The sequence below is a fragment of the Pleuronectes platessa genome, chromosome 15, assembly GCF_947347685.1.
Source record: "Pleuronectes platessa chromosome 15, fPlePla1.1, whole genome shotgun sequence".
Classification (NCBI taxonomy): Eukaryota; Metazoa; Chordata; class Actinopteri; order Pleuronectiformes; family Pleuronectidae; genus Pleuronectes; species Pleuronectes platessa.
The window spans coordinates 6,332,974-6,359,328 of record NC_070640.1 but is presented as its reverse complement, the minus strand read 5'-3'; the positions used below and the strand labels follow the sequence as shown (position 1 = coordinate 6,359,328).

The 26,355-nt window shown below is 40.6% G+C and overlaps 1 protein-coding gene across 2 annotated transcripts in view; it reads right to left on the bottom strand.

The window, feature by feature from the left end:
- Positions 1-5,763: 5,763 nt before the first annotated feature.
- The window catches only part of rxfp2a (relaxin family peptide receptor 2a), a 43,749-nt gene continuing 23,157 nt past the window's right edge, over positions 5,764-26,355 (bottom strand). The window contains exons 8-20 of one of the 2 annotated variants that reach the window (XM_053442192.1): positions 26,219-26,290; positions 25,200-25,274; positions 24,246-24,317; positions 21,669-21,740; positions 20,253-20,327; positions 16,890-16,961; positions 16,690-16,761; positions 16,316-16,545; positions 15,191-15,336; positions 13,467-13,562; positions 11,683-11,851; positions 8,288-8,506; positions 5,764-8,166 (exon numbers count right to left, since the gene is read on the bottom strand). In XM_053442192.1, coding sequence (XP_053298167.1) covers positions 7,907-8,166; positions 8,288-8,506; positions 11,683-11,851; positions 13,467-13,562; positions 15,191-15,336; positions 16,316-16,545; positions 16,690-16,761; positions 16,890-16,961; positions 20,253-20,327; positions 21,669-21,740; positions 24,246-24,317; positions 25,200-25,274; positions 26,219-26,290 — 1,630 coding nt within the window. In that variant the 3' untranslated portion in view covers positions 5,764-7,906. The remainder of the gene's footprint in view (positions 8,167-8,287; positions 8,507-11,682; positions 11,852-13,466; positions 13,563-15,190; positions 15,337-16,315; positions 16,546-16,689; positions 16,762-16,889; positions 16,962-20,252; positions 20,328-21,668; positions 21,741-24,245; positions 24,318-25,199; positions 25,275-26,218; positions 26,291-26,355) is intronic. The other variant, XM_053442193.1, reaches the window with a different exon arrangement.

The window sequence follows — 26,355 nt, the reverse complement described above, 5'->3', positions numbered from 1 at the left end:
TCTCTACAACTACAAGTTTTGTAATTGCAGTCCAATGTCCGATCACTTTTGGTTGTCTACCTCTGCCAAGGACATTGTGTGTTCTCCCCTGTCTGTTTGTTGGTTTGTTTTTGTCTCTCAGCAGGATTATTAAAAAACTACTGAACAGATTACCACAAAACATGGTGGAAGGATGAACTCGTGCCAAAAAAGAAACTATCTGGGGCAGATTCAGGATTATTTTTCACTCTCTTTGGCACCAATACCATGAATAGTTCAGGGAACTAGATGATAAAAATCAGGCATATTTAGGGAACTGATTTGTACTAGTGAATTTTATTTAGTGTGGCATGATTGAGGGTAAGGGGACAGAGTGGAGGGGGTTAGCGCTCTACTGAGAATCATTCTACTTTTCTCCTGTCGTCAACAAACCATCACACCGGCTCTACAATGGTGCCCCCTTGAGCCCATAAGAGAAATAATAATTCTTCTTGTGCTATTTCTGATTCAGTTCTTAAGAAATATTTTGATTATTATTATTCTTTGTTTGTTTATTTGTTTGCATACATTAATCTTTATTTGCTTCTTCCATTGTTTTGCTCTTTGTCTGCTCTCTCAATCAAGTCTAAAACTTATATTCACAGAGACTCTAAGTATCTGTATGTGATTGCCTCTCACTTGGGAGGGAGAAATAAGCAGAAAGAATATATGATCAATTCTTCTTCCAGGTGAAAATGGGTTTCAGTGTTAATAAACGGAAGGAACAGGGTTTATAGACTCATTAAACATGAGACATTAAACCTGTCAGCTGTCGTTAAACTTGAAGCACTACCACATCAATTAAGTCATACAAAGACATTAACCATCTATGTGTACATGCAAACGCACACAGTACAGAAAGCCCATCAGCCTTTCACTAAATATATAGACTTGTGTTATGCAACACCACTTCTGGGGTCTCTAATGTGCAGTTTAATGCATCAGCAAACAGCCCCAGAGCTCCATCAAACCTAACAGCAGTTAAACAACATTCCCTGACCAATTATATTAAGTCCTAAATCAAACACACAAAACGCACAAGCCAAATGAATTAATTCTCCACCAAAACTCCTTTATAGTTATGTCAACACAAGACACCAGGAGGCTTATCTCTGAGCAGCATGAAGGAGACGAGCGTGCACATAAAATACAAATTAATCTTTAACGCAACAGCACCGGAGGGAAGGCCAGACAGGGAGTGCGATGGTAAGGAATGTGTGTGTGTGTGTGTGTGCTGATGTCTCTGTATACGTGTGGACTTGTGTTTGCCTGGCAGAAACCCCAGGTTATGTAAGCCGGTGGGAGTGAGGTGCCGGGAGGTATCTATGGGAACGATGACAGCGAGGAGAGATGGATAGTTCACCAGCGGATGAGGGTTCACTAGCTGGGAGCGTGGGAGGTCAACTACAGTTTCTGCTTCTTTCCCACATGCAGGCGAAGCTCGGTGACGTCTCTACAGCAAAAGGATCTGATGAGCGGTTTGTCCAAGTCTGTGAGAGAGCAGCTGAGCTACGATACAGGGAGGAGTCACTGGCTCATGATGTGTCCTTATTGCAGGGGACAATGCACTTGAACTGTGAAACTACAACACATATACCATTTAATCACACTGCCCCTTATTTGAGCCAAAAAAGACCTTCACAACACTTGTGCCCTCTTTCCCTGTTTCTCTCACCTCTCTACCTTCAGCTCACCACTGAAGATGGAGACAGATGCCATATATAAAATATAAGTAAATCACATTATTATGATTCCTGAGTAGATGCTGGACAAGTCGTTCCTTGTTTCTTGTACATAGACTGAAATGGATCAAGTGTTTCTTCACACATCAAGAATTGAAGAATGGATCACATCTGATGATGTGGGAAGATGCAAAGCAATGTGTGAAACTGTCCACAGGACTGATAACTGTGCAGCAGGAGACACTGTTCGGATGGCTTTATCAACCTAGTTCCGATGCTAGGGCTGTACAAAGACTTAGTACTTCCTGTGTGAGATTCTCTCTGAATGCCAAAAAGGGAGATCAACCATTAACACTCACTTCCTGGCAAAAAAACACAACTTAACGAACCCGAAAAACATGCTGCTGTGATGATTGGTCTCGACACAACATCCACGTGTAAAGTGTTGATTAATCCATTTGATGTGCCTTGAGGGAAACTGCATTATTTATTTCATTTATTTAGGACATATTGTCATGGTGCTTAAATATAGATGAAGAAGTTCAAGTGGTGCGGTGAACATATTGTACTATGGCCAGTGTAGTGGCCCATCCAGTGTATTATAATACAACTACAGTACACACACGTAAATATATACTGTACATGTGATTAGAAAAATATTACAACAACTTAGTCATTAGAAAACCCTGATTCCTTAGATTTCTAAAGGGCTTCAACATTATGAATCTCTGCTTAACTAGTGCTGTAGTTCATAGTATCCTTTTAAAAAATGGGTTGAAATGATGACATAAAGTAATTGGGCTGAGTGGGGCTTTGTAAATGATGTGACATGCCGTCTGTCTGTGCGTGTTACTTGTAGCGTAAGTCCAGACACAGAACAATGGCGTTAACTGGGTCGACTGGCTGTGCCAAACAGCTGGAGAGATGGAAGGAGAGGGAGGGTGACTGGGTCCTAAGTAAAGAGGGCAGCAGGGTGTGTGAGGAATAAGGAGGAAGGGGCCAAGAGTAGGAGCGTGAACAAACCAGGCTGGGGAGGGACAAACTAGAACAAGTGAAGAGGTGTGATCATCCCCGCTATCGACCAATTCACTTCAGACAAAAACGTTGACAAATGAAAAGGTAGGAATGAGAACAAAAAACAAAAAATACACGAGGAACGAAGGCTCTAGACCGTAAAGTGGTGCTCCTGCTGTCTGCCTGTATGTAAATAATACATGGTCAAACTCCAGCTTTCTCTCAAAAGATATTCAGGCTGACTCCTGAGCATCTTCTCTTCCGCTGCAGAATAATAGAAGTGCACAGCTACTCAGGCGAGATGATGGGCGCCACTGGACCATGACCGATTCAAGTCCCCCAATTGAATGCCTGTGTGTGTGTGTGTGTGTTCAATCCCCGACCCATAAGAGTGGTTCAATCAGCAGCACGATGACATTGTAATTATCTTCCCAACGAGGAAACACAGGACATCGCCGGCTGCTCAGGAGACTCGCACGTAGTTATTCAGTCTCAGATCAACTTCACTGATCCCAGGGAGGGCATCGAACCAACGACATCCAATAGGAAGCGTGTCAGAAAGCACAGGTCAACAGAGAACCAGAGGTCGGTGAAGGACAGCAAGATCCAGATTAAGGAGGCAGAACAAATAGCAATACAGAGACAATAATTACAAATCAAATAGATAAAGATACGGTCATTAAAGAGGTTATTTACTAGAGTCTGTGTTTATCAGCCTGATGGCAGCAGAGGGGATGAATGTTATAGATAATATGTTGTGTTCTACATTATGAATAAGGAGACATCTCTCAGTAGATGCTGACCAGGCTGCTGCTGCTGGTGTCTCTTCCTCAAACACATCTGCCACCTAGCATGTTAGCTAACGGTGTAGCTCGCTATCTCTCCCCGCCATCACCGCCCCGTGTATTTACAACCACCGAGGACGTAAACACCGGGGCCGCCTCACAAAGCGCCATTGTTCCCAGTGCGTCCGCGGCCGAGGAAACCGGGGAAAGCGAGTTCAGCTCGGCCGGTGTTTATATGTTTTATTTATTTGACGTGTAAATGGATGAATGCTAACTCGGAAGCTAACGAGCTAGTCGAACCACCACCACCACTACCACCAGCCCCCCTTGTTGGTGGCGGTTAATCGATGTGGCGTGAGAGGAGGGGGGGGGAGACGACAAAGCGACGCGACCCTGACCGGGGAATCGAACCGTACCTGTGTGTGCGTGGAGCTCCGCGGCTACAGGAGCGCTTGCACCCGGCGCTGGCTCTTTGTGGGAGTGATGCTGCGGCTGGGTTCCATCAGTCCATCTCCATCAGTCCGTCTCCATCAGTCCGTCTCCTCTCCGGGTCTCCGCCGGCTGACAGCGAGACACCGCTCCGGAGGACAGCGCCCCGCCCCTAGAAACCAATCACACGCCGGGCCGCCGGGGTCCGGAGGCGGGAGGAGCCTCCCCATTGGTGCGGCGCGGTGTCCGTCTGAGCGGGTCGCTAGAGGGCGCAGCCGTGGACCAGGGGCCGGACACCTGTCAGGGAGGGATGCTGAGGGAGAGAGGGATGAGAGGGAGAGAGGGATACTGAGGGAGAGGGGGATGAGAGGAGAGAGGGGTACTGAAGGAGAGAGGGATGAGAGGGAGAGAGGGATGAGAGGGAGAGAGGGATAATGAGGGAGAGAGGGAGAGAGGGATGAGAGGGAGAGAGGGATGCTGGGGGAGAGAGGGATGAGAGGAGCGGAGGAGAAGACAGAAAGAGACAGAGGGATGATAGTAAAACCAACATGTGCCTCATTTCAAAGTCTGCTCCACTTGTTACTGCAGATTGGAATCGGTTTGTAAATGACTCAAGTTGGAAGACAGCGTGCTGCGTCATAAATAATAATAACAACAATAATAATAATAAAGCCACATGTTCCTTATTTCAAAGAGATATTGTATCTGCTCCACTTGTTACTGCAGTTTCAAATCGGTTGTTATATTTATACAGTGTAGATGCTCCCCTACAATATTTAGTTGTCAATAAGGTTGAGGAGATGTCCTTCAAAATAATAATAATAATGATAATTATAATAATAATTACAATAGCACTTATCTAAAGTGCTTCACAAAATCCACGGCAAAAAAAATGAATGAACTCCAATAAAAGGATTAAATTCAATTCAATTTTAAGCGTTAAAAATCACAAATATTAAGGTCAAGACCTTGATATTTATAGAGCGAGAGAACAGGAACTGTTGTGTAACCATCATATTTAAGCTCTGTCAGACTTAATAACTAATAATCTTCAGTTGAACCTTCAACTTGTTGTTTCGGCCTCTTAATCGCAACAACGTTAGAAGCCGGACCTGAGGTCAAGATGAGGCTGAAGGTAAATCTCATTCATAAATATTATTCAGCCAATTACTCTATGAAGGAATTTAAAAGGGACGTGAACACAAACCGCTCCTTTTGGGACGAGACAGTTCTACACCTGTCTTGGTTCTGCTCTCGAGCCAACAAGCTCTGGAAAGACTTATGCATTATATATCAGAGATTATATTCTTAAAGACGATACTTTATTCGAGGGAAATTAGGTATTTGGTTTCATCAAATATTCAAAAAAGAACTCTTATCATATATCTGATATTGATGTTGGCAAAATGTTTTACACACAAGTGTGAATTTAGCATTAAGAAAAGGGATGTTGAGCAAATACTTTCTAACAAAAATTTAGGATGCTTCTAAAAATATTCATTTTTGTGGATTGGATTGAGCGTTTTCTGATGAAAGCTCGAACATTCTGACACTTCACAAACTTGTTATGATGAAATGTGACAAACAGTGGGTGGGACCAGAGACTGTATACTTGTGTAGGACTCAAAAATGATTCACTCATTACTACTCCTGACATGATTTATGTATTTCTAAAGTTAACTTCTTTTCTGTTGCTCTTCTTGTTGCTGGAAATAGCTCAATGTGACTCTGTGTGTTCTGGGTCGTTGTCGTGTTCCAGAATTAATCTGATGCCTCCTGACGGTGCATCTACAGATCCTAAAAACGAGGCCGTAATGGAAGTGTTGTTCCTCGTCTTCTTTTATTGTTTCAGACAAAGAGTTGTCTCTGCGGGGAAAACAATAAACACATAATTCACAAATCTGACTTCAACAAACACAATGATATACAGAACATACACTGACAGAGACAGTCTCCTGTACCAAATATTATACAATCTGACCCCTCTGGGGTTCCACTGCTTGGTGTACCTGGCAATAAATCTGCACAATGATTCAACTGTACAACTCATAGACTTTATATAAAAATGTAATTGTCCTTGTCTTGCTGCTCATTAAACATTATCCAGTTGTTGATTATTGTCATCGCATTAAAGTTACTGTTACTAAAACAAAGTAATACTGTTTTATATACAGTATTTATAAGTATAAAAAAGTATAAATAGATACATGAACCGAGTAGAATGGTCCAGGTGACGTGTGACAAACAAAGTAGCAACACAACTGAACTGAACATATTCCTCATGCAAGGATGAGAGAATTAAACGGGATTCAACCAGACGTTTTAATCCAGTTCAGGTCTGAACAAATAAAAACAGCTCGACTTATCAGTATCAAAATGCTGCAGATTCATAAATGGTCAGAGCACATAATGTAGATGGATTAAATAGTAAACAAAATGGCAATTGGAATGGAAATTCAGATTATGCACATTATATGAGAACATTAGCAATATGGTAAAAAGGGAAGTTGGCTGCTACTGCTGCAAATAACTGCTGCATCACTTTAACCAAAGTGTCTTCCTCTCATTTCTTCTCCCACTGACTGGTTTCAATCAGACTGGAATTGTCTTGCAAATGCAAAGTTTACATGGAAATTTTTTCATGGTAAATCAAATCACATTTAACTTCAATGCAAAAAATTAATGACTATATCGTTAAAAATATAGAAAAATATTGTATGTGCAATAAACTTTTTCTAATCTGTTCTTCATATATTAGATTTGTGTTTATATAATAGTGTGGCAGGAGAACACCACAACCCTGCTAAAATGCAAATTCATTCCGCCCATTGGAGTTTCATTTCTACATTTCTGTGTCAAGAGGCTGAAGGAAAATGAATATTTAAAATAAAACCAAACCAAAAAGCAAATCAGACCAGTAAACACATGAACAGAATGAGAAGAAATCATGAGCAACCACAGGGAATAGAAATAAAGGAGGAAGCAGAAGGCTTGGTGTGTGTGAATGAATGTTTGATGAATGTATAACTTTAATCGTGTCATGAATTTTAATATAAATAGTGTCAGGAAAGATGTTAAAATGACATGCAAAGTTGACTTTGCATTTTAACAGTTGATATTTTACAAAATGCAAGCTGTATTTTTGCATTTCACACAACATAATAATCTTAGTTTTTGCATACATTCACTGAAACTGTTTTGTTTTGCCATCATTAGAACTTCATGAACAAAAAGCAGTTTGTTTTTCATTTTGCAATCCAAGACTGGTTCTTTGATTTTGTCGATACCGAAGCCGTGAATCCTTTGAACTGGTTTCCAGCCGAGTTTCCGTGACTCTGTGAGCCTCGTCCCTCAGTCTCTCTCGTCTGTGAGGTAACAGAGTCTCAGCTGCTTCGTGTCACAGCTCCCTCTCCTGCTCTAGAGGCACTACACGAACGTATGGGGGATTGTTCCGGAAAAGTATCACAAGCACTTCTCTTGCTTGACATTCAGTCTGTGAACATCCTCTTGGTGGCACTCAGAGCTGCAATATACAGGTAGCTGGTATTTATTCTTCCATCCATTTCCTCCTCTCTGTTATTCCTTTACACGTCCGTTACCTGGAACCATTTCAGCTGAATGGCGACATGAGCATGAAAGCATGGGAGTGGCCTTAGCTCAAGTGGCACAAAGGGAGCAACCACTCTGGGTTGTTGGTTTGATCTCTGGCCCTTTCCATCCGGTTCTCCTGTGCCCTAGAGCAACACACTGGACCCTGAAGTCTCTGTGTGTGTATATGACGGGGAAAAAGGCAGGATTGCTTTGGAAAAAAGTGTCAAATTGTTGTCATCTTTAGAAATGTGGAAACACGTCAGAGCATAAAGACGCAGCTCAGCGCTCGTTAATCTGGTTCCACTTGCATGCAGGAGCCTCACGATCTAACATTTATAGTCCCCTGACTCATAGTTTACATAATACTGGGAGAGCCCCCCCCCTCTCTCAGGCGTAGCGAGGGTCCGCACCACTCAGTGACACCCGCTGGAGGAAGGCCGGCTTCTGGTAGCACGTTGGCCGCTCAGTGAAGATTGTGGAGGAGGTGAGGCTTTTGCGGTCTTTTTTCAAGAGGTGCCTCCTCTGCCAGCGACAGAGTAGGAGCTCCACCTGTTCTCTGAAGAAGCTGGTGGTCAGGGTGTAGAGGATGGGGTTCAGGGCGCTGTTGATGGGGAGGATGAAGATGACCACCCAGCTGGAGATGGTTCCTGAAGGAGGGAAAGAGAAAAGCAGAGTGCTGTTAGATCACTTGAGGTGAGGTGGTTAAAGATGTATACAAAAACAATTACTGCACAATGTTAACAACTGTGAAACCCGAGCCGTTCTTACCGGGTATCTCCACCTTCAACAGTGACAGGATTTTCACCAAAAATATGGGGATCCAGCAGAGGGCGTCGGAGAACACTATGAAGAAGAATCTGTTGGCCACGGCCACATCCCTGTGCAGCCTGCTCCTCAGGTCCGTGGCGTTGATGCCAGTTTTATAGATGGAGTAGAACATGCTTGAGTAGGAGAAGACGATCACCAGGAACGCCACCACGTTCAGACCTGAGGAAGTGCACGGCAATCACACACTTAAAGCAGCAGATTCATAAAGGAAACACTGTTGTTTACTGTCATTATGAGTTATTCATCATCAGGTGAATGAAGACTGCAGCTGTCAAATAAATACTTACTTACTTTTATTATTATATTGTTTTTTTAACTATTGATATATTTACTGCATATTATTTTAAACAATATTTTTGTAGCGAGACAGTGAAATACACAAGTTTAATACAAATATAGATCTTTAAGTTTCACTTTCTCTACATCTATATGTGTAATACAACTGCTGACATAGTATATATGTATATTCCGTATAAGTCCACCTATTTATTTAATTGAGCAAAAGTTTCTCCAGTATTTTACCGCAGCCTCCTCTCGTTTGTCTCCGGTGATTCCTCCCCTCAGCCTCCTCTAGTTTAAAACCATCTTTCCCCCCTGATGCAGTCCTTTGTTGTGTTGGCAGTTTGTTTTGGGTCCTGCTGCACGACGGAGTACTCTCGATTAACTTGTCTGTCAATTGGCAGACAAAATGTCTCCGTAGGCGTCTGAGTTCCTTCTGCTGCAGCCGTCGTTAAATCACATCGATAATGATTAGTGAGCCGGCTCCAGAGGCAGCCATGCGAGCCGAGGCCATGACATCACGACTCTGCCCTGTTTCACAGACGAGCTTATGTTCACGAGACAATTGGAGAACTTAATTTTGGTTTCATTCGTCCAATAAAACTCTCTTCCAGATGTTTTCACGGCTCATCTCTGTCCTTCTGGCCCTGCAGATGATAAATCTGATGAGCTGTTTCCATCTTTATTTCTGCTGAGACTTGGTTGTGGAACCTTCTCAGCCCACCTTTTTTTTTTTTTACAGTGTCTCTGTCTGCATCTGTCCTGGGCTGTGCTTTTGTTGCTCACAAAAAATGAGTTGGTTCAAACAAATCTTTGCTGATCTACAAAAAGTTGGACGGGCTTTAACCTCTGCTCGCCTTGGTTTTTGCGAATCACTTTACTCTGCTCTTCAACCAATACAAAATGCTGATCAACAAAAAGGTAAAACTGCACCTCCCCTGTATTTGTCTCCCTTAACTGGATCCCGGCGAAAATTTAATATTGATTTTTGAATTGTATTGCTCACTTTGATGACCTTCAAATGGCCTTGCAGCAGAATATCGGCAGGTTACTCACAGGTCACACCTCGGTAGCAAAGTGAGGCTGTCAGCGCCCCCTCATTATGGAACTCATTCTCCATTGGCAGACGTCTTAAAACCTTTATGGTACATTTTGATCTTAATTGTTTTATTGTTCTATTTTACTCAGCACATAAGGTTTTTATTATTCTAATCGTATCTGCCGGTCTGGTGATATCTCTTGTGGTATCAGAAGTGCCATGTAAATAAAGTTTAGTATAAAGTTTATTAAAGGTGCTATGACCAAAGTTATCCAACACATTTCAAAGTAAATCCCAGGAATTAGAAGCTGAAATTTGAACCTTGTGTCTCATATTCATGTCACACAATCAGACCAGGACGATATATTTCTTCATGTACATCCTTAAATTCAGATACATGTTTGAATTTTTTGTTCAGACACAAAGAGATTAAATTTAAATCTGACTTTAGTGACGAGCAACAACCAGCGGCATCACTTCAAATGAATTCACACTGTTTCTATTCAAACTGCAAGTGATGTAAATACTGGCACCATTTAAGAGGGAATATCCCCCGAAAGTCTTTCTTTTACGTGGCCAGATTTCCACATGGTTCCGCAGTGAGAACAATGGGTGCTGGAAACCAAGACTAATCATGAATTGTTCAGGGAGCCATGGTGTTTGATGTGTAAAAGCCCCATCTAAGGTAAGATGCTATTCCATGTTGGTTGGTACACTGAGTACAATACAAAGCTTTCAAGAACAACAAGACTGTGAAAACAAAAACTTGAAATATCTCAGTTTACGATGATTTTTAAATAAAGTGACCAAAGAACACTTTAATGGGTTTGTAAACTTCATAGAGTTTCTTTAGGGACGTAGCCCTCAATACTTAATTTATGGTGCCAAAACACAAAAATGGTAGCCTGGATGCCAGACGAACTTAGCCCCGCCCACAACATTTTGGTCGGGCAGTTCGGTCTGGAGTCGCTCCATTGAGAAAAAATTATGGGGCGTGTTTCAACTGACCAGGAAGTAAAATTCCTCTTCGCTCAATTGGATAGACCTACAACCAATCAGAGCAACGTAGTATGTGACGTATGCTAAGCAACGCATTGTGAGTTATTTACTAACCCGGGTTCACACCGGACGCTTCAGCGCAGCGCCAAGCCTTAAAAGCAGCTGGCTCCCATTCACTCCCATGTTAAAACTTTGTGCCGGTCACACCGGAGGCTGAAGCACCGCGAGGCAGCCTTGGTGCAGCGCGGTGCTTCAGCCTCCGGTGTGACCGGCACAAAGCCGTGCAGCGATCTACTGGATCAACGGGTGATATTATTAGCGCTGCCCGGCGGTTCAGCGTCGCTTCAGTGTCCGTTGTGAACAGCCAAGCGCCGGGGCGATAGGGATTAGCGCGGTGCTCTGGCGTCGCCTCCACGTTCTGTGTTCCTCTTTCAAACTGAATGCGCTGTCGATGTCTTCTAAAACAGACTCAATGGCAGCATCTACACATCTCAGCTCGCCAGCGGCAGGCATGTTTGTTGAAAACGAATTCAACCCGAGGGCACTTTGATGACGTGGTTGATTACGTTACCGTTGATCATCTGTCAATCATCGTATAAAGCCCGCCCTGACAATCTGATTGGCCCGGTCGGGCCATCATTTTTTCCCAATGGAGCGACTCCAGACCGAACTGCCCGACCAAATTGTTGTGGGCGGGGCTAAGTTCGTCTGGCATCCAGGCTACAAAAATGGGAGTTTCTTAAAATAAATATTCTATTAGCACCCGTGGCTTTTAAAAATCTGTTGGGGTCTCATCATCTGCAGCAGGGCTACTTTTTTATTTTGTCATAGAACATTTTTCTTGTTTAGGTTTGGGGTCATTTAATTTATTTTCACTGTACTGATTTATTAATGAGCTATTCAGTTTCCCTCCAGTGCAAATAAACAAAAAAAATCGATTTAATTAATTTGTAAAAACTGTATTCAGTTTAAAATGAGCTTTTGGGGGAGAAACACAACATTTTTTTCATAAATTTACCCAGAAAAATCCCTGTGGAATATCCTTTGGCAGTAGGTTTTTCTTGCCTGTCAGAGTGCAGGGGGAAGCAGACTCCATTACGTCCATAATAGTTTCCGAACACTTCCTCGTTCATTAAGGGCACGGCAGCGATAATGAAGCCCAGTAACCAGATAGAAGCCAGAACCACCTAGCAGCGGGAAGACAAACACGTTGTTAGAGTTTCTAACTCGGTGCTCTTCAAAGCCCACATTAAAAAAATGATTAAAGTTAACTGACAACTCATTGAATTTCCACACTTTCACGGACAGTTAATTTAAATAGAGCCTGTTGACTGACGTGAAGTACTTTCAGCCTCTGGACTCTGACCAAGCCAACAGTAGGGGGCAGAGTTTCCTCACAGAGCACACATACCCTCTCTCAAGCAGATGGCTGCAGAGTATTTAAAGTTAACAGTCAGATTTGGTTGAAAAAGTTGCTATTTGAGTGGAGCTCCCAGTGAGACCAGTCAGCAGTGAAGATCCGGCTGGATACACAAACATGAGCATCAGATCTTATTTACATAGCCCGACAAAGATCGAGCTAGCCGATACTAGAGAGAAAAACATTTCTGATACCAATGCATCAGCTGAAAAATATATAGAAATTGAATTAACATTGTATGTTCTCTTTTTGAAAAATTTAAACATATATGCATATCCTTTCTGCATTTTTTGTTCTGTGCAATAAGTGTTCCATATATCGGTGCATATCAGCAAACAGAGATAAATTGGTTGGGCTCCAGTAAGTTGCATCTAAAATAAGATTAATTCAGCACATTGGGGTCGGAGAGGAAGCTATGGCAGAAAAAGTAAATGAAACAGTAGTTGTGCCTAAACTTATGCTGATACATATATAAATATTTACACATATTTAATATATAATTACTAAATTTTTTTCTTCATTGAGGCATAAGTGATAAATATTTACAGTGATTTGGATGAGAAGTTTCATCACTTCTGGTCTCGATCTTGATTAAAAAGAATCCCTAGTTATGTGCTGTCTCTTGCCCCAGGCGAATTAACATAATATTTCAGAAATTCAATATCTTATAAGGGCAAACCTGTATATGTTCTGTTTATATTATATATTCTATTTAAAAAAAATTGTTTAATTGCAATCTTTAATTTATGACTTTTTTCTAATGTTTCTTATTATTTATTGTCTCCTTTGCTGCTGTAACATGACAAATTTCCCTGTAATGGGACTAATGACAGTAAATCTTAAATTATATAAGGCTTAGCTGAACTCAAAAAAACTTTGCTTTGTCCTTTAAATCATGTTTTATAAAAAAAAAATTGCACTTACACTATCTATGAATGGAGCTGCTGTTGCACAGCCTCTCTGACCCAGAGCTGAGACACTGCCCCCCCACACACATTACCCAGCTTCGCCCTGGCAGAGCAGATCCTAATTACAAGCTGCTCAACAGAATCTGAGGCTATGAATCAGGCTGCGTATAATTTGTCTCTTTCTAAGCGCAGGTACAGCTGCAGTCCGCCCAGTTCATATTACGTCCACTGAAGCAGAAAATGAACCATAAAAATACCACAATAGAACATTTATTTCGAAGAAGAAATACTCCAGCAGAATAAATCCAATATTTTCTTCATTTTTAAGATGCATGATTATTTTGAGAGACAGCACACTTCATAAGAGTTCAATAAACTCTTTCTTTAAAACTCTTTCTTATATAAAAATAGCAAAACTTAAAAAGAATTAAATGTAGTTAATGTGAAATTTCCAGTGCATGTAATGAAGCTCACCCCCGTCTGAAGTTTGCCGGGGCGCAGGTTGCTGAAGGGGAAGACGATAACCAGGAACTTTTCCAGCGTCAGATAAGTCAGGAGCAGAACAGACACCTGAGAGAAAACACTCATTACAAACTTTTAGATTGGTTTATTTCCCTCCACAAAGACACTGGGTTGGGCTCAAACTATTTTTGAGGCTTTAGACATGTTTCCGATAAAGCATCACAATAGCATCTTCCTTATTACCTTCACTGACAGATCTCCAATGTAAAAACGCTGCCTGAAGCAGAAAACTCCTCCTCGCTGCTGCACTCAGGGGCTTTAGTTGAAGCCACGTAAGACTTTAATCACATCATTGTTTATTTCCTTTCTTCTCTGATGTTAGCTTGTGAATGCTAAATTTATTTAAAGATGATTTATAGTCAGTATAGGGCAAAATATGAATGAAACATTTGTATGGTCCATTAATCATAGCTCAGTAAAACACGTCTTATATGTTTACAAGAGCCTGTAAATCAAGAGGTTTGATTGGATAACGATCCAGAAATGTTACATGTACGTACAACTGACTCCAATAAGTTCCCCTCAGTGAAGTTTATAGACTTTGAATTTAACAAAAACAACACAATAGTATCAGATAAGGGCCAGATCCTGAGATACCCTTAGATTGAGTCACTGGTTTAGGACAAATATATAAATCCCTTGATTAACTGAGAATGATTTGTTGTGTTTAAAAACAGAAACAGAAACAGTTGACAGTCAAATTCTCCCTTGAGAAAACTACAACAAGAGCCTGTAGCAAAACACTTTGCTGATAAAACTCTGGATGGAGCAGCAGCAGCAGCAGCAGCAGCATTGTTTTGCTGATAATTCCTCTTGCTGCGGCTTCACATTAAAATTGCTAACTGGTGAAACACCTGTTGAATGTGAATATGAAGAAGGCACAAGATATATACACAAGTTTGTCAATGTGCTCAGCACTTACTGCTATCGCTCTGCACAAATGCTTCTATGAAACGAGAAAATGCTTGTTTTCATTTTTACTGTTTGAATTGTTGCTGGAAGGGAAAGACCCAGAAGGAGCAACCACAGTGAACTGTTAGATGAAGAGTTACAGACGACAGGCTGCACAAAACCAACTGCCACTTGAAGATTCATGTCGTGTGCAGCAGAACATCGGATCACGGTGGCTCACAGAATGATGGGAAAATAAAAATAAATTGCCTGATTTATTTATGAGAGGAGAAATGTTATGCGCATATTCAGGTTCACAAGATACATTGGGTATAATACCAGAAAAGGTTTACCTGATCTAATGTTCAGAAAACACATCTCGTTCCTTATACGGTCCACTGCTGCAGCCCTTCTTTTCAGCCTCTGACTGAAACACTAAACCATGGGCTATGGGCTTTTTAAACTTTGCAAACTTTTGACATAAATAAAAAACCTTTAACTCATCTGAGGAATGGGAAAAAATGAAAAAAGCCTCATACGTCTCCTTTAAAAAAACAATAGTTTGTTTTTCTCCCTCCAGAGACCTGTGACCTGCATTTCTAAACTGCATCGGATGTTACCACAAGTGAGTACAGGTGTCGACAAACAGGTGTCACTAAAACGAGAATTCTTCGAGAGGCCACTTTAAGGTTGCATGAATGTGAAAGAGTATGAATTGCATATTATCTTCATGCCTGTTTGTGTACATCTGGTTGTGAGTGAGATGTTAATCTACATAAAGTTACCTCTGAGGAGAGCATGGCCAGAAATCCAATGGTGCGACACTCTACGCTCTCCATCCAGAGCAGAGCGTTACGATTGTACTGTCCGCGAAACTTCACATCGAACACTCCGACAAAGAACAGGTACACGCCCATGAGGCAGTCTGCACCTGCACAGAGAGAGATGGTGACGCACAGCACATTAGTCCATTTACAGAGAGAGGTGCTCGTTCAGGGTTTTACAGTTTAACTCCATCTGTCAGGTGCTGGCACTTCCTGCAGCCAGACCCCAAAACTCTCTCATTAAAATGCATGAAACATTAGTTTACCCGCCAGAGCAGGACTGTAATCGCCAGCATGGTACACACATGGAGTGTGAGACTGAATGTCAGTGTGTGTTTGTGTGTGTATAGGGGTGGGTGGGTGAGAAAGTTGGTGAGACAATAAGTTATTTTAAGACTTAAGAAAGCCACCATGACTTAATTAATACAGCTTCATCACTTTTTTTATGTCGCAGCTACATTTATCTGAAGTTAGAGTTAAGGCTAACAGAACAAAACCTCCTTCTTTAGGCCCACAGTCTATGGATAAGACATAGTTTTAGTCATTTTATCATTTTTGTTCAAAAGATATATCCTGTATCAAAATGTGAGGTGGGGGGGGGGCCCGGAGGATGAACTAAACCCCGGCCATGAGTGATAAGTATAAATCTGACCAGAGAACTGTAAAGAAGAACGGACTGACAACACAAAAGTGAGAGACAGTGGAGAGGAACCAATTTGTGAATGGTGAGGGAGAGAGAGCATGAAAATGGATATATGGATTTCATTTTATTATTTATTTTTTGGAGATAAGTCTTTTTAAATACACTTCTGGTTGGTCAAGACCTTCTTTGATTTTTTTACAGTTCACCCTCGGGGGCTATTTGAAATTACTTTTTGGAATCTAACTTTTCCCATCCTTCATTTTCTTCATAAAGTCTGTTCTTTCTCTTGTAAAAGGAATCTTGTTAACACCTTTAATCACATTCAAACACCTCCAGTCTAACCTGCAGTTGCTACATCTACTCAATCTAATATTACTCCATATGTAAATAATATCACCATTTCTTTCTGAGTCCGAGGCGTGTAGTAGTGTGTAGTTACTCACAGCACAGGACTTTGATGCACGCAGCATGCAGATTGTTCTCCGCTCGTATCAGTGACCTCATGCCGATGACCAAGAGATTACCGAAGCACGTGATGAAGGCCATGACCCACACACACACCCGCAGCACTACGTTGGCCAGCAGGTCCTCAAAAGAGGATATGCCATCTGTATTGGGCTTGCAGGATCTGACATGAGGGGCGTACGAGCAGTACTGGAACTTCTGGAAGTATCTGGCAGAGGTAGATAAGAAAAGAAAGGAGAAAGAATTAGACAAACAATGAGGCATAGCGGAGATAACAAGAGAAAGAAACCTGATGTTTAATTATTCAGTGACATGTGTGGGGATTAGGATACTGGTGCAGGGTCATACGAACATGTGGGAAAGGTTCTTCATGGGCAGAAACATCTTAGTCTGAATATCTGGGATCTCTATCCCTTCCAGTGCCCTATAAAGAGCAGAGTACATTTCTATCTCCGCATAGGCTGCACAAGAAGTGTGTGTGTGTGTGTGTGTGTGTGTGTCTGTGTGTGTGTGTGTGTGTGTGTGTGTGTGCACGTGTGTGTGTGTACTCACAAAGACTGAAGTTGTGCCAAATGGCTGAAATGACTTGGATGAATGCGAAGAAGAGGATTGTGGGAGATATTTCTGCAAAGAGAAACACACAGTGACAAACTCAGTGGAGCTCGTCGGGAGGAAATGTCACATGTGGCTAAATGACAGTAAAATCCAGTCTTTGTTTTAGGTTTAATTGGAAAATTGGACAATGACTTCCGTTCAGTCGTTAGTCACCCTGGATAGAAAATAAACCGATGTGCTTATTCTATGCTCCACAGCACACATGCTCAGTGCACTGTGCATAACATTTAATAGATGATTCTAACCACCAAGACACAGTGTATGGATAATTGGTTGGTATTGCTGTAAGCCTCTGATTATTTTTGGTTTTGTGACTCCCTGATGCGCTGATATGTTTCCTGCCACATTTCCCCTTCACTCTCATGTGTTGTTTGTTGTTTGTGAATGTTTGGGCTTTGCGAATTCCTGGTTTCTGTTTTTCGCCCTCAATTCACCTCTGTGGTAGACATACTACGCCTGCTTCTCTTTCTGGTAACATTTTGTTTGTGAGCTTTTTTTGACGACACATCTCTACCTCCGGCCACTGTACAGCAGAGAAGCCAATTTAAAAATGCCCATTTTTACTTCTCCTTTAGCAATTTGGCCCATCACTGACATTTTTAAAATGTTAATTATTTCAGTAGTATAGTAAATTTCAGATATGACACTGAAAACTCTTTCAAAGTCACTGCAACAAGGCAAGCCACAAAGATACAAAAATTATGAGACATTAAGTATTTTTATAACCTGTATATTGTAGCACTCGATTCTATGAATTTATCGTCTTCACGTGTCCTTTTACTTCTTGACTCATTCCTTTTCTTAATCACAGTATAATACTTAGTATTATTATATTGTCCATTCTCCAAAAAAATACATTTCAGAATGGTTCTCAGCAATCAGATATTTTCAAAGATTGAATATTTCTTTGTCACATTCCTAAATCAATTCACATTCGTCTTATTTGCGAGTGAGAACATTGTGACTGTGAGAGAACATGTTGTTCTATACTTCATTATCATGTGGCTCACGTTTTGGATGGTAGTAGATAAACCCAGGGTTGTTACACAGGATTTTTGCTCAGAGTGATGTTTCACTCTACTCAATCGATTTTTAATAAACAGCCTTTCGAGGTTACATCACGCCAGAATCAAACAGACATCGAGTTATTGTCCCAATATAAAATAAACAACTGTCTCAACTCACTTTAAGAGGTTGGCACTTCTGGCAAATGAGAGAGACTGATTCAGAGCAACACTGACAGTTCACTGTTTAAAAGTGATGGGCTTGGCTCTTAAAAGCAAATATAAGCAATAGCACTCAGAAGAGCACATACCAGCACCAAGGCCAAACAGTCCCCTTAAATTCAATCAAGCCACACCAGATAGATTTTTTGACCCATGTCCCCTTCAACCAAATTTCGGGGGAAATCTGTTCTGTTTTTATGGCTTAATCCTGCTGAAAAACAAGCCAACCAACCAAAAACTGACAGTAAAAAAAACTCCTTGGCAGAGATAACAATAAAATATGAAATTGGCGCTGCAGACTGATCCTGATGATTTTCCTTGTAGTTTTCCAGTTCATCTGGGTCATGGAAAATATTGCTCCCGCAGACTCGAAGGACTCATGTCAGTGAATTCATGGAACACGCAAGCGACTGGAAATATTTCTCTTTTCACAAGTGTTACCCTGTCTGTGTGCTTGTATGTGTCTGTGTGCTTGTGTGTGTGTGTCTAGGTGAGTGACATGCTGATGTGATTACTGCGCTGTGTGTGGGGATTTTAACATTGCCAGGCTGTATTACATTTCAAATGATTGGAAGAATGTGGCAAGAATTCAAGAAATGAGAGAAGGCGTGAAAGGATATTCATTAACATATGGCTCCTGTCTCAAGTGTTGGAAAACTGGAGTGAGGAATGACTATCCTTTCCACATAAGAGTAATCTGTTTACAATATGGCATTTGAAAAAAAGTCTGTACAAAGTGTTCAGTTGAAGTCATTAATATAATGATTGTCCCGGTAAGAGCTGCCCAGATTGATGTGACACCTCACCACCGTGAAACTGTAGAGTCGGTTGAAACAGACAGCAGCAAAATTGTTATCCATTCAACCAGGAACTAATACTTTAATTAGCCTACTGGTCTTCAGCCACATGAAAAATCTGAGCGACCACACATTAAAACTGTCTTTGTCAAGTTGGTTCAAACTCGGATTGGAAGGGATTTCCGAAAGTTGTTTTCTAATCATTCACGTCCACCACTAATGGAATGGTTGGAGCTCATTAACTTTATAATAGCATCATTTATGAGGCAGTACTCTGCGTGGCAGCATTGTTGGTCCTGGTCCCCAGCTGTGAAGTAACAGTACATGAATGTTGGAATATTAACAGGAGATTGAAATGTTTATCACAGACCACTTCTTCTACCTTGTTATCCCAAATATGGTTTTTAAATCACTTTTGAACAGTTTTCATCATGTAGAGAACACCCGCTTCTTTATTGAGAATTACCATGATGACCACTTTTCCCTCAGATCGGTAAGGCAAGAAGAGATAAATAGATTGGTTTCATTGTAAATAAAATCGGTCAATTAAAGAAAGTACGTTGCATGGGGTATATGCATTCAACAGAATAATGTGAATAACAATGTGTAATTTCCAGATAAATGAAAATGATGTATTCCTCTGTGTGTACTAGAATATGGAGTATGAAGTATAATGTCATCCCCGTCTGAAAGCCGAAGTGTCCTCGGGCAAGATGCTGAACCCCCCACTGCTTTGAGTGGTCATCAATACTAGAAAAGCTCTAAATAAATACAGACCATTTACCATAAAATGAAAATAAAGTGTGAGAACTATCAACACCAGCATAGATATACTTAGTTTTCACCACTTTCACTTGTTGAATTTGTACTTTGGCAGAATCTATGAAGAATGTAAAACACTCAGTACAAAGGCCTGACTTTGACCCTTGAAATGCTCACTATTTAATTACAGTGTAAATTGAGATGATGAGCCAACACTCTGTGGTTTTTCAAATGTTGCTTTGTGAACCACTTTCTGTTCTCTGCTTTAAAAACCACCGTAATCACATTTCTGTCAACAAGGCCATCGCTAAAAAGTTTTGTTCAGCATAATAATCCCTTTAATGTTCTGAATTCCTTTCCAATGGGAGGCCTCAACAGTAAGATTAAGTTATGGTCTCCGACGGCGTGGACATCCAAAGAGTGTTTTATAATCCATTTAGGCCTAATTCCTTCCTGTTATAATCCTCAGATAATGAAGAACACCTCTCCCCGGGGCCAGACTATCAGTTACTCACAGTTTAAGGAGGGACTTGGAAAGGCTTTTAAAGGTGTTCTTTGGCAGCTCCTTTATCCTGTTGCTGGACAGATTCCTAAACACGATAAAACACACAAAAGAAATGAGACAAAAGCAAAATGAGCACCACACAGATTCAGTCAAAGGTATAGTTTATTATTTTTCTACCTAATTGGAATACGAAAAATACTAAATACTAAGAGGAACAGAAAATAACACTGGTTCTTTAAATTACACCACTTTCTTTCCAGATTTAATTTTTTCTTTGAAACTGCAAAATACAGAAACACTATTGATCATCTTGATCAGGTGAAATCATCAAAACAGTTTTATTTGCCTTGCAGAGATTTATCCTGCAAATAATACTGATTGATTTGATAAAATCCCTTGAAATGCTGCTGCCTTGTCCATTTCCTTCACTTACACCAATGTTTTATATAGTTTCTTCTTGAATGGCTACTGATTATGATCGCCACCGATTTTTTAGTTATATTTCATTATTTCAGACTGAATTAGAGTGCAGCTCAGGCAGCAATTTTCTGTCTGAGCCTGAGAGAAAATTAACCGATCTTGACCTGTGTGATTTCCCTGATTACAGGCACGTGCAGTGTGAAAAATAAAATCAATGGCCGAGCCAATGTAATTGAACCTGCTCAGAGTGTTAATCATTTCCAAAAAGTTTAAATGATAAATAATAAATCCTAATTATTGTTCGAACCTGGCCTGGAAAGAGAATCCACACTATAGCAATATACATTTTAATTTGATTTATAACAAAACCTGCTTCTTGTTGCTATGTGGTTCATGTTTGATCCCTCCAGAGATCAACATAACCAATTTTAACTTAATAAAATGCTAGAATATGATTTACAGACCCTGTCACTCCCACCCAGCTGACCTCCTCCTCCATTCACCCTCTCATCTGGTCCCATTCTTTAATTAACTCTCATCCGTTTCCACTCGCTCCCTGTGCCTTTGTTCTTTGGGGCTCTGTTCCTTTCCTGTCTCTTTTGATTGTGATCATGTTACTTAACCTTGGCTGTGGGTTTTTGTTTAGAATTTGCTCCATCTGGATTCTTGTTCTTTGTTTTTCTAATCTAAGTAGAGACTCTTTACTTTTACAGAGTCAAGCTCTTGGACCCTTTTCTTTCCTGAGAACCGTGACGATGTGTCTTCGCATTATCCACGAAAGATAAAGATAAAAAGTAGTTCCCATAGTTTTGATCAGTCTGTTTTATATATAACACAACTCTATTCCCACTCAACAATGAGAGACGCTGACACGACCGGAGCTTTTAGAGACCTTTCAATTTCCACAGAAACTCAGTGATCGATGAGACGGCTTCGCATTCATCAATTCCACATTGATCATGGGAACAGAACAGAAAGAGACATGTACAACGTGTGCGTCACTCACAGCTCAGCCAGTTTCCACAGGGACTGGAAGGTGTTTTCAGGAACTCTTCTTATCCTGTTTTCCATCAGTAATCTGCACAGGAAGGAGCTGCTGTCAGAAACCATGTTACAAAGTGTGGTGAATCCCTGCAGGGACTGGATACACTCTTAATTGTGGTGCCATCTGAACATATGGTTAACCATTTGCAGAATGCTCAGTCCATCAAAACTCATCCAAAGCCGACTCAAAAGCTCTGCCTGAAGAGAAGAAGGAGTTCATACGTTGCATATCAAATATTTTTGGCGTTGTCATGCCCTCACATATTTATATATTCACACTTAATTGCTGCCTCGAACTACAGAGCAACATCGGAGCATATGGCAGCAACAGTCTTTTTACAGCATATCTGAACAGTTGCAATGAAGGAAAACAAAACTTTGTTCCTTCACTTCATCCCTCAGGGTCAAACTGTAGCCCTTTCCGTCAGAATCCCATTAACACACACTCACACAAACTTTTCTTTTAACTTCTCCATCTCAGAGGTGAGGTCCCACTTTTCATTTCGCTCTCTGTCTATTTCTTTATGATCACAATTATCTTAGTTTTAACGCGGACGATCAGAAATGTCTGGAGTACAAACACACACCAAGTGGTTAAAGGGGTTTATACAGCCCTTTTCTAGTCTCACTTCTCGATGTGCTTTACACCATCACATTCACACACTGTTGGCATTTACACAGCACTTCTATATACAATGTTTATGTGCCACACATCATTCACACACTGTCGGCATAGTCCACATGCAGATTGGAGGAGCCACAGATTGTATATCATGAAGAAGAAATCAATTTCTCTGCTCCCAGCCATGACTTTAATGATGTGGCAGCATACCTTTAAAAGATCTGTCTATCACCAGTGCTTGAAAAATAAAGTCACTCATGCATTTCCTTGGAACAAACTTTGATATATATATAAAAAAAAAAAACATTAATCTGGACTTTTGGGAAAACTATTTCAATGGCAAGTGTCCTCTACCTTTGAATGTGATAGTGCTAATATCTACAAGTACATCTCAGCTTAACTTCCTTTGAGCTTCATCACTGCTTGAGCTCTGCATGCAGGGACTCTGCTGCTGAAAGGACCTGCCGTTTGGTCGCTAAGCTTATCACAGAAGGATTTTAAGGTGAGATTTATAAATGTATTGAGCCTCAAAAAGACACAAATCTATTTCAAGTGTGATTGGGTGTGTTTTAGTGTTTAATGCTTTGGTTATAAGCCTCGCAGATTTATTAGCTGGCTGATAAAAATACCTCGTTCTCAGCCTTTCACAAACATATCGGGATAAAAATCTGTCTGCTTGTTTGAAAACTTTTATTTTTTAATAGAATAAGCAGCAGCCAAATATCAGCATCAGCCCTCATAAAAAACATTAACTTATATATTGTTGTGTGTATTCGTTTACTTGTGGACTGTAAGTGTGTTTTCTTGTTGCCACACTTGTTCTATAGGTTTTATATTTATATACCATCCATTTGAGGGTTTTTCACTTGGGTTCTTAAACAAGGAGCAATATTTGTTCTAGTTAAGCTATAATTATGGTGCTATAAATCATTGAAAGGTTTTAGTGCCATCCATAAATGCAGAATAGATGAGATAAAAATAATTTTCTGAAGACCCAGTTATGACTTTAATTAATTTTACCTCTGTCCTTGCAAGGCAAACTTTTTATCCTTGTTTTGAAAAGTGCTAAAAGAATGTTATTATATCAGGATTAATTGATGGCAGAGATCTGAGGTCGTCATTTGACTAATGAAGATGAAACAGGACATCCTGCAGCGCATTTGTTGTTATTTATGTTCCCTAACCAAGTAAATAAAAGTAGACAAATGAGTCTGTGTGTGTGTGTGTTGGTGTGTTTGTGTGTCTGTCTGTCTGTGTGTGGGAGACTGCAAGAGTGAAAAATTTGATGTAAATTAACTTCCAGGTTCAACTGGGCTGTCTGGATCATTGATAATGCAGTTGTTAGTAAAGCAGGAAATATCCGGCTGACCAGACTCTGCACGATGATGATAAAAAAAGATAGTCTTATTTTTATCTAGCTGTTAAATATGAAACAGAACAGGAACATCAAAACCAGATTGTGTTTATGCAACAGAGATACCCCGAACAAGCACAAGTTTTATTGAAAAATTATATAAGATTTGAATTGGTGTGGCTCCAACTTTGTGTTTTACACAGAAGAGTCATTGTCCAAAGCAGGCAATGGCTTTAACATTGAAGTGGCAACAGTCACAGTCAGCTGGAGACCTGACTAAGCCCTTGAATTCAATCTAAATTCAAATGCATTTCTTTGCTGAAAAGTTGATGAAATTACTAAACTTAATGCAAATGGGAAATAGACATAAAACAAATGAGGAAGGTAAAGACAATATGGTCTATAGGAATAACAGTGGAAACACAACCGCCCAATAACTGACCGATGTCGTGTGGAGGTCCAACATCGCTACATGCTGGAAACTACCTCATTCATCCCAGCTGACAGACAAGAGACTCAAAAGCTGTTTGTTATTTTAAATGTTTTAAAGTAAAGATACTCACAGAACCTCCAGCTTGCTGCAGCTCTTCAGGATGGAAAAATTGAGAGTTTGAATGTGATTTCCCTCAAGATCCCTAAAAGTAAGAAAATAAATTGAAAACTGAGATAAGTCCGAAAACTACATCTGTTGTACTGTTTGAGTTTATTAGATTGTGTCAAAAATAACTTTTTCCTCAAATATTTTTCCTCCAAATCAGCACAAAAGTAGGAACTAGAACTCAGAGTAGACAATCTACTCCGGGCCCAATGGTCCCCTTGTGAAGCCACATGTACTAGAACTGAATTATTGTTTTTGCTGGGCCTATGTTCAACCCTTCAGCCAAGTTTCTTGGAAATCTGTTCTGGCGTTCTTTTGTGTAATCCTGCTGAGCAACCAACCAAAGAACTTGTGTACAGGGGTGAAAAAAGTAAGCATCTTGGTTGAGGTGTTAAAATACTGTATGTGATTTGTCTGGAGTTTGTGTTTAAGGGTAATAAAAAGAGAATACAATTACAGTGTGGGACGAGGAAAAGAGTGATAGCCATTGTTTGCTTTGGAATTTAAATAGGTGGGTATGAGGTCTGATTGGCAAGACGTTGCTAACACAAAGACATATTAGCGACAGATAGCATGAGGTCATTACACTTTCACACTCATCCGGCTGGTGCGCTTCAAGCTACACTCAGACCCCAAAATAGCCGATGGAGTTGACCAAGTGACATGTGCTGAGGAGAACTTCAGCTCTCGTGTAGTCTGGAGGAGAAATCGTCTCAGCTTCATATCAGAAACTATACAACCCCTCGTCACCTCTATCTACCAGACCTCATTTGCTTTTTATGTACGCACCAAAGCACAAACCCATGCATACACACACACATACACATCTGTCTGCCTGTTAAATTCTGTAGACAGTCACTGAATCACACACATGCACTACACACCTGCACACACACAAGTACTGTCAGAGCAGACTCACAGCCAGTCCAGGGCAGGCATGTGTTCGCAGAAGCTGGGGTGAGGAAGCTGCTGCAGTGAGGCGTCCACCATGGATCTGACAAGAGAGGGGAACATTTCAACATCACGAGAAACAGAGATCAAACGTTTACAGCCGGAGATTCAGTTACAGAGCAAAGCACTTCCAGCTTTTATACCTAGAAACAAGATACGTGGCCTCTTTACAAATATATAATTGAGATAAACAACTGCTGGGAAATAAATGAACATAGTAAGGAAGTTACTGGTACTGGTTTAGTATCTAAAAAATTGTCTATAATGGATGACATAAGGCTCCATGTTAGCAGAAAGGACATAGGTAAAGCTAAAAAGTCTTAGTACATAACACATAATTCTATAAAGTCACTCCTGCCAAACAGGCAGAGAGAGCGGGGGCACATTAACATGTCTCTTATCTCTTATTCACGCATAAACTTTGATAGAACTTTGAAATGGAACCTGCTGCGTACCTACAGTAAGTGAGCAAAGAAAACAGCCAAGAGAATGAGTCAAGTGGAAAGAAGAAGGACAGACATGAGCAAAGCCTGGCAGAACAATATCGTCATGTTGTCCCAAGAATAATATCGAGCTGATCTGAGGCCACATCAGAAGTTGGCTAGAAATAAACAAGAACTTGACAAGTACAGAGAAAGGAAGAGAAACGAGACTTGGCTTGAAAAGATGGAGACTGAACTTTGTAGTAAATGTCTGAGAGGACAAAATGGCAGCAAGAGCTACTAAAGTGCGATATAATGTAAATTAAGTCTCAGTGTCTGTTATTCATCTATTCAATTAAAATTATTATAATTCACATTTCTCTGTGAAGCATTCAGGTCAACAATTTTTAATCAGCTCTGTTTGACTTTTGATTAACTGGCTAGTGAAATAAATAAAACTCCCTCAATGATCCCCATCAGAATACAGAGACATGACTGAGCATGAAACAAGGTGTGAAATTTTGCAAAACAGATTATTTACAGAGGAAGAAATGATAAAACTCACAGATACACAAGAGACTGGAGCCCGATGAACGTGTCCTGGGACAAACTTGTTAGCGGGTTATGATCCAAGATCCTGGAACATACATGAAAAAAGAGGAAATAGGTTTAAGTTACGAATCAAAGTCAAACTTTCATTCA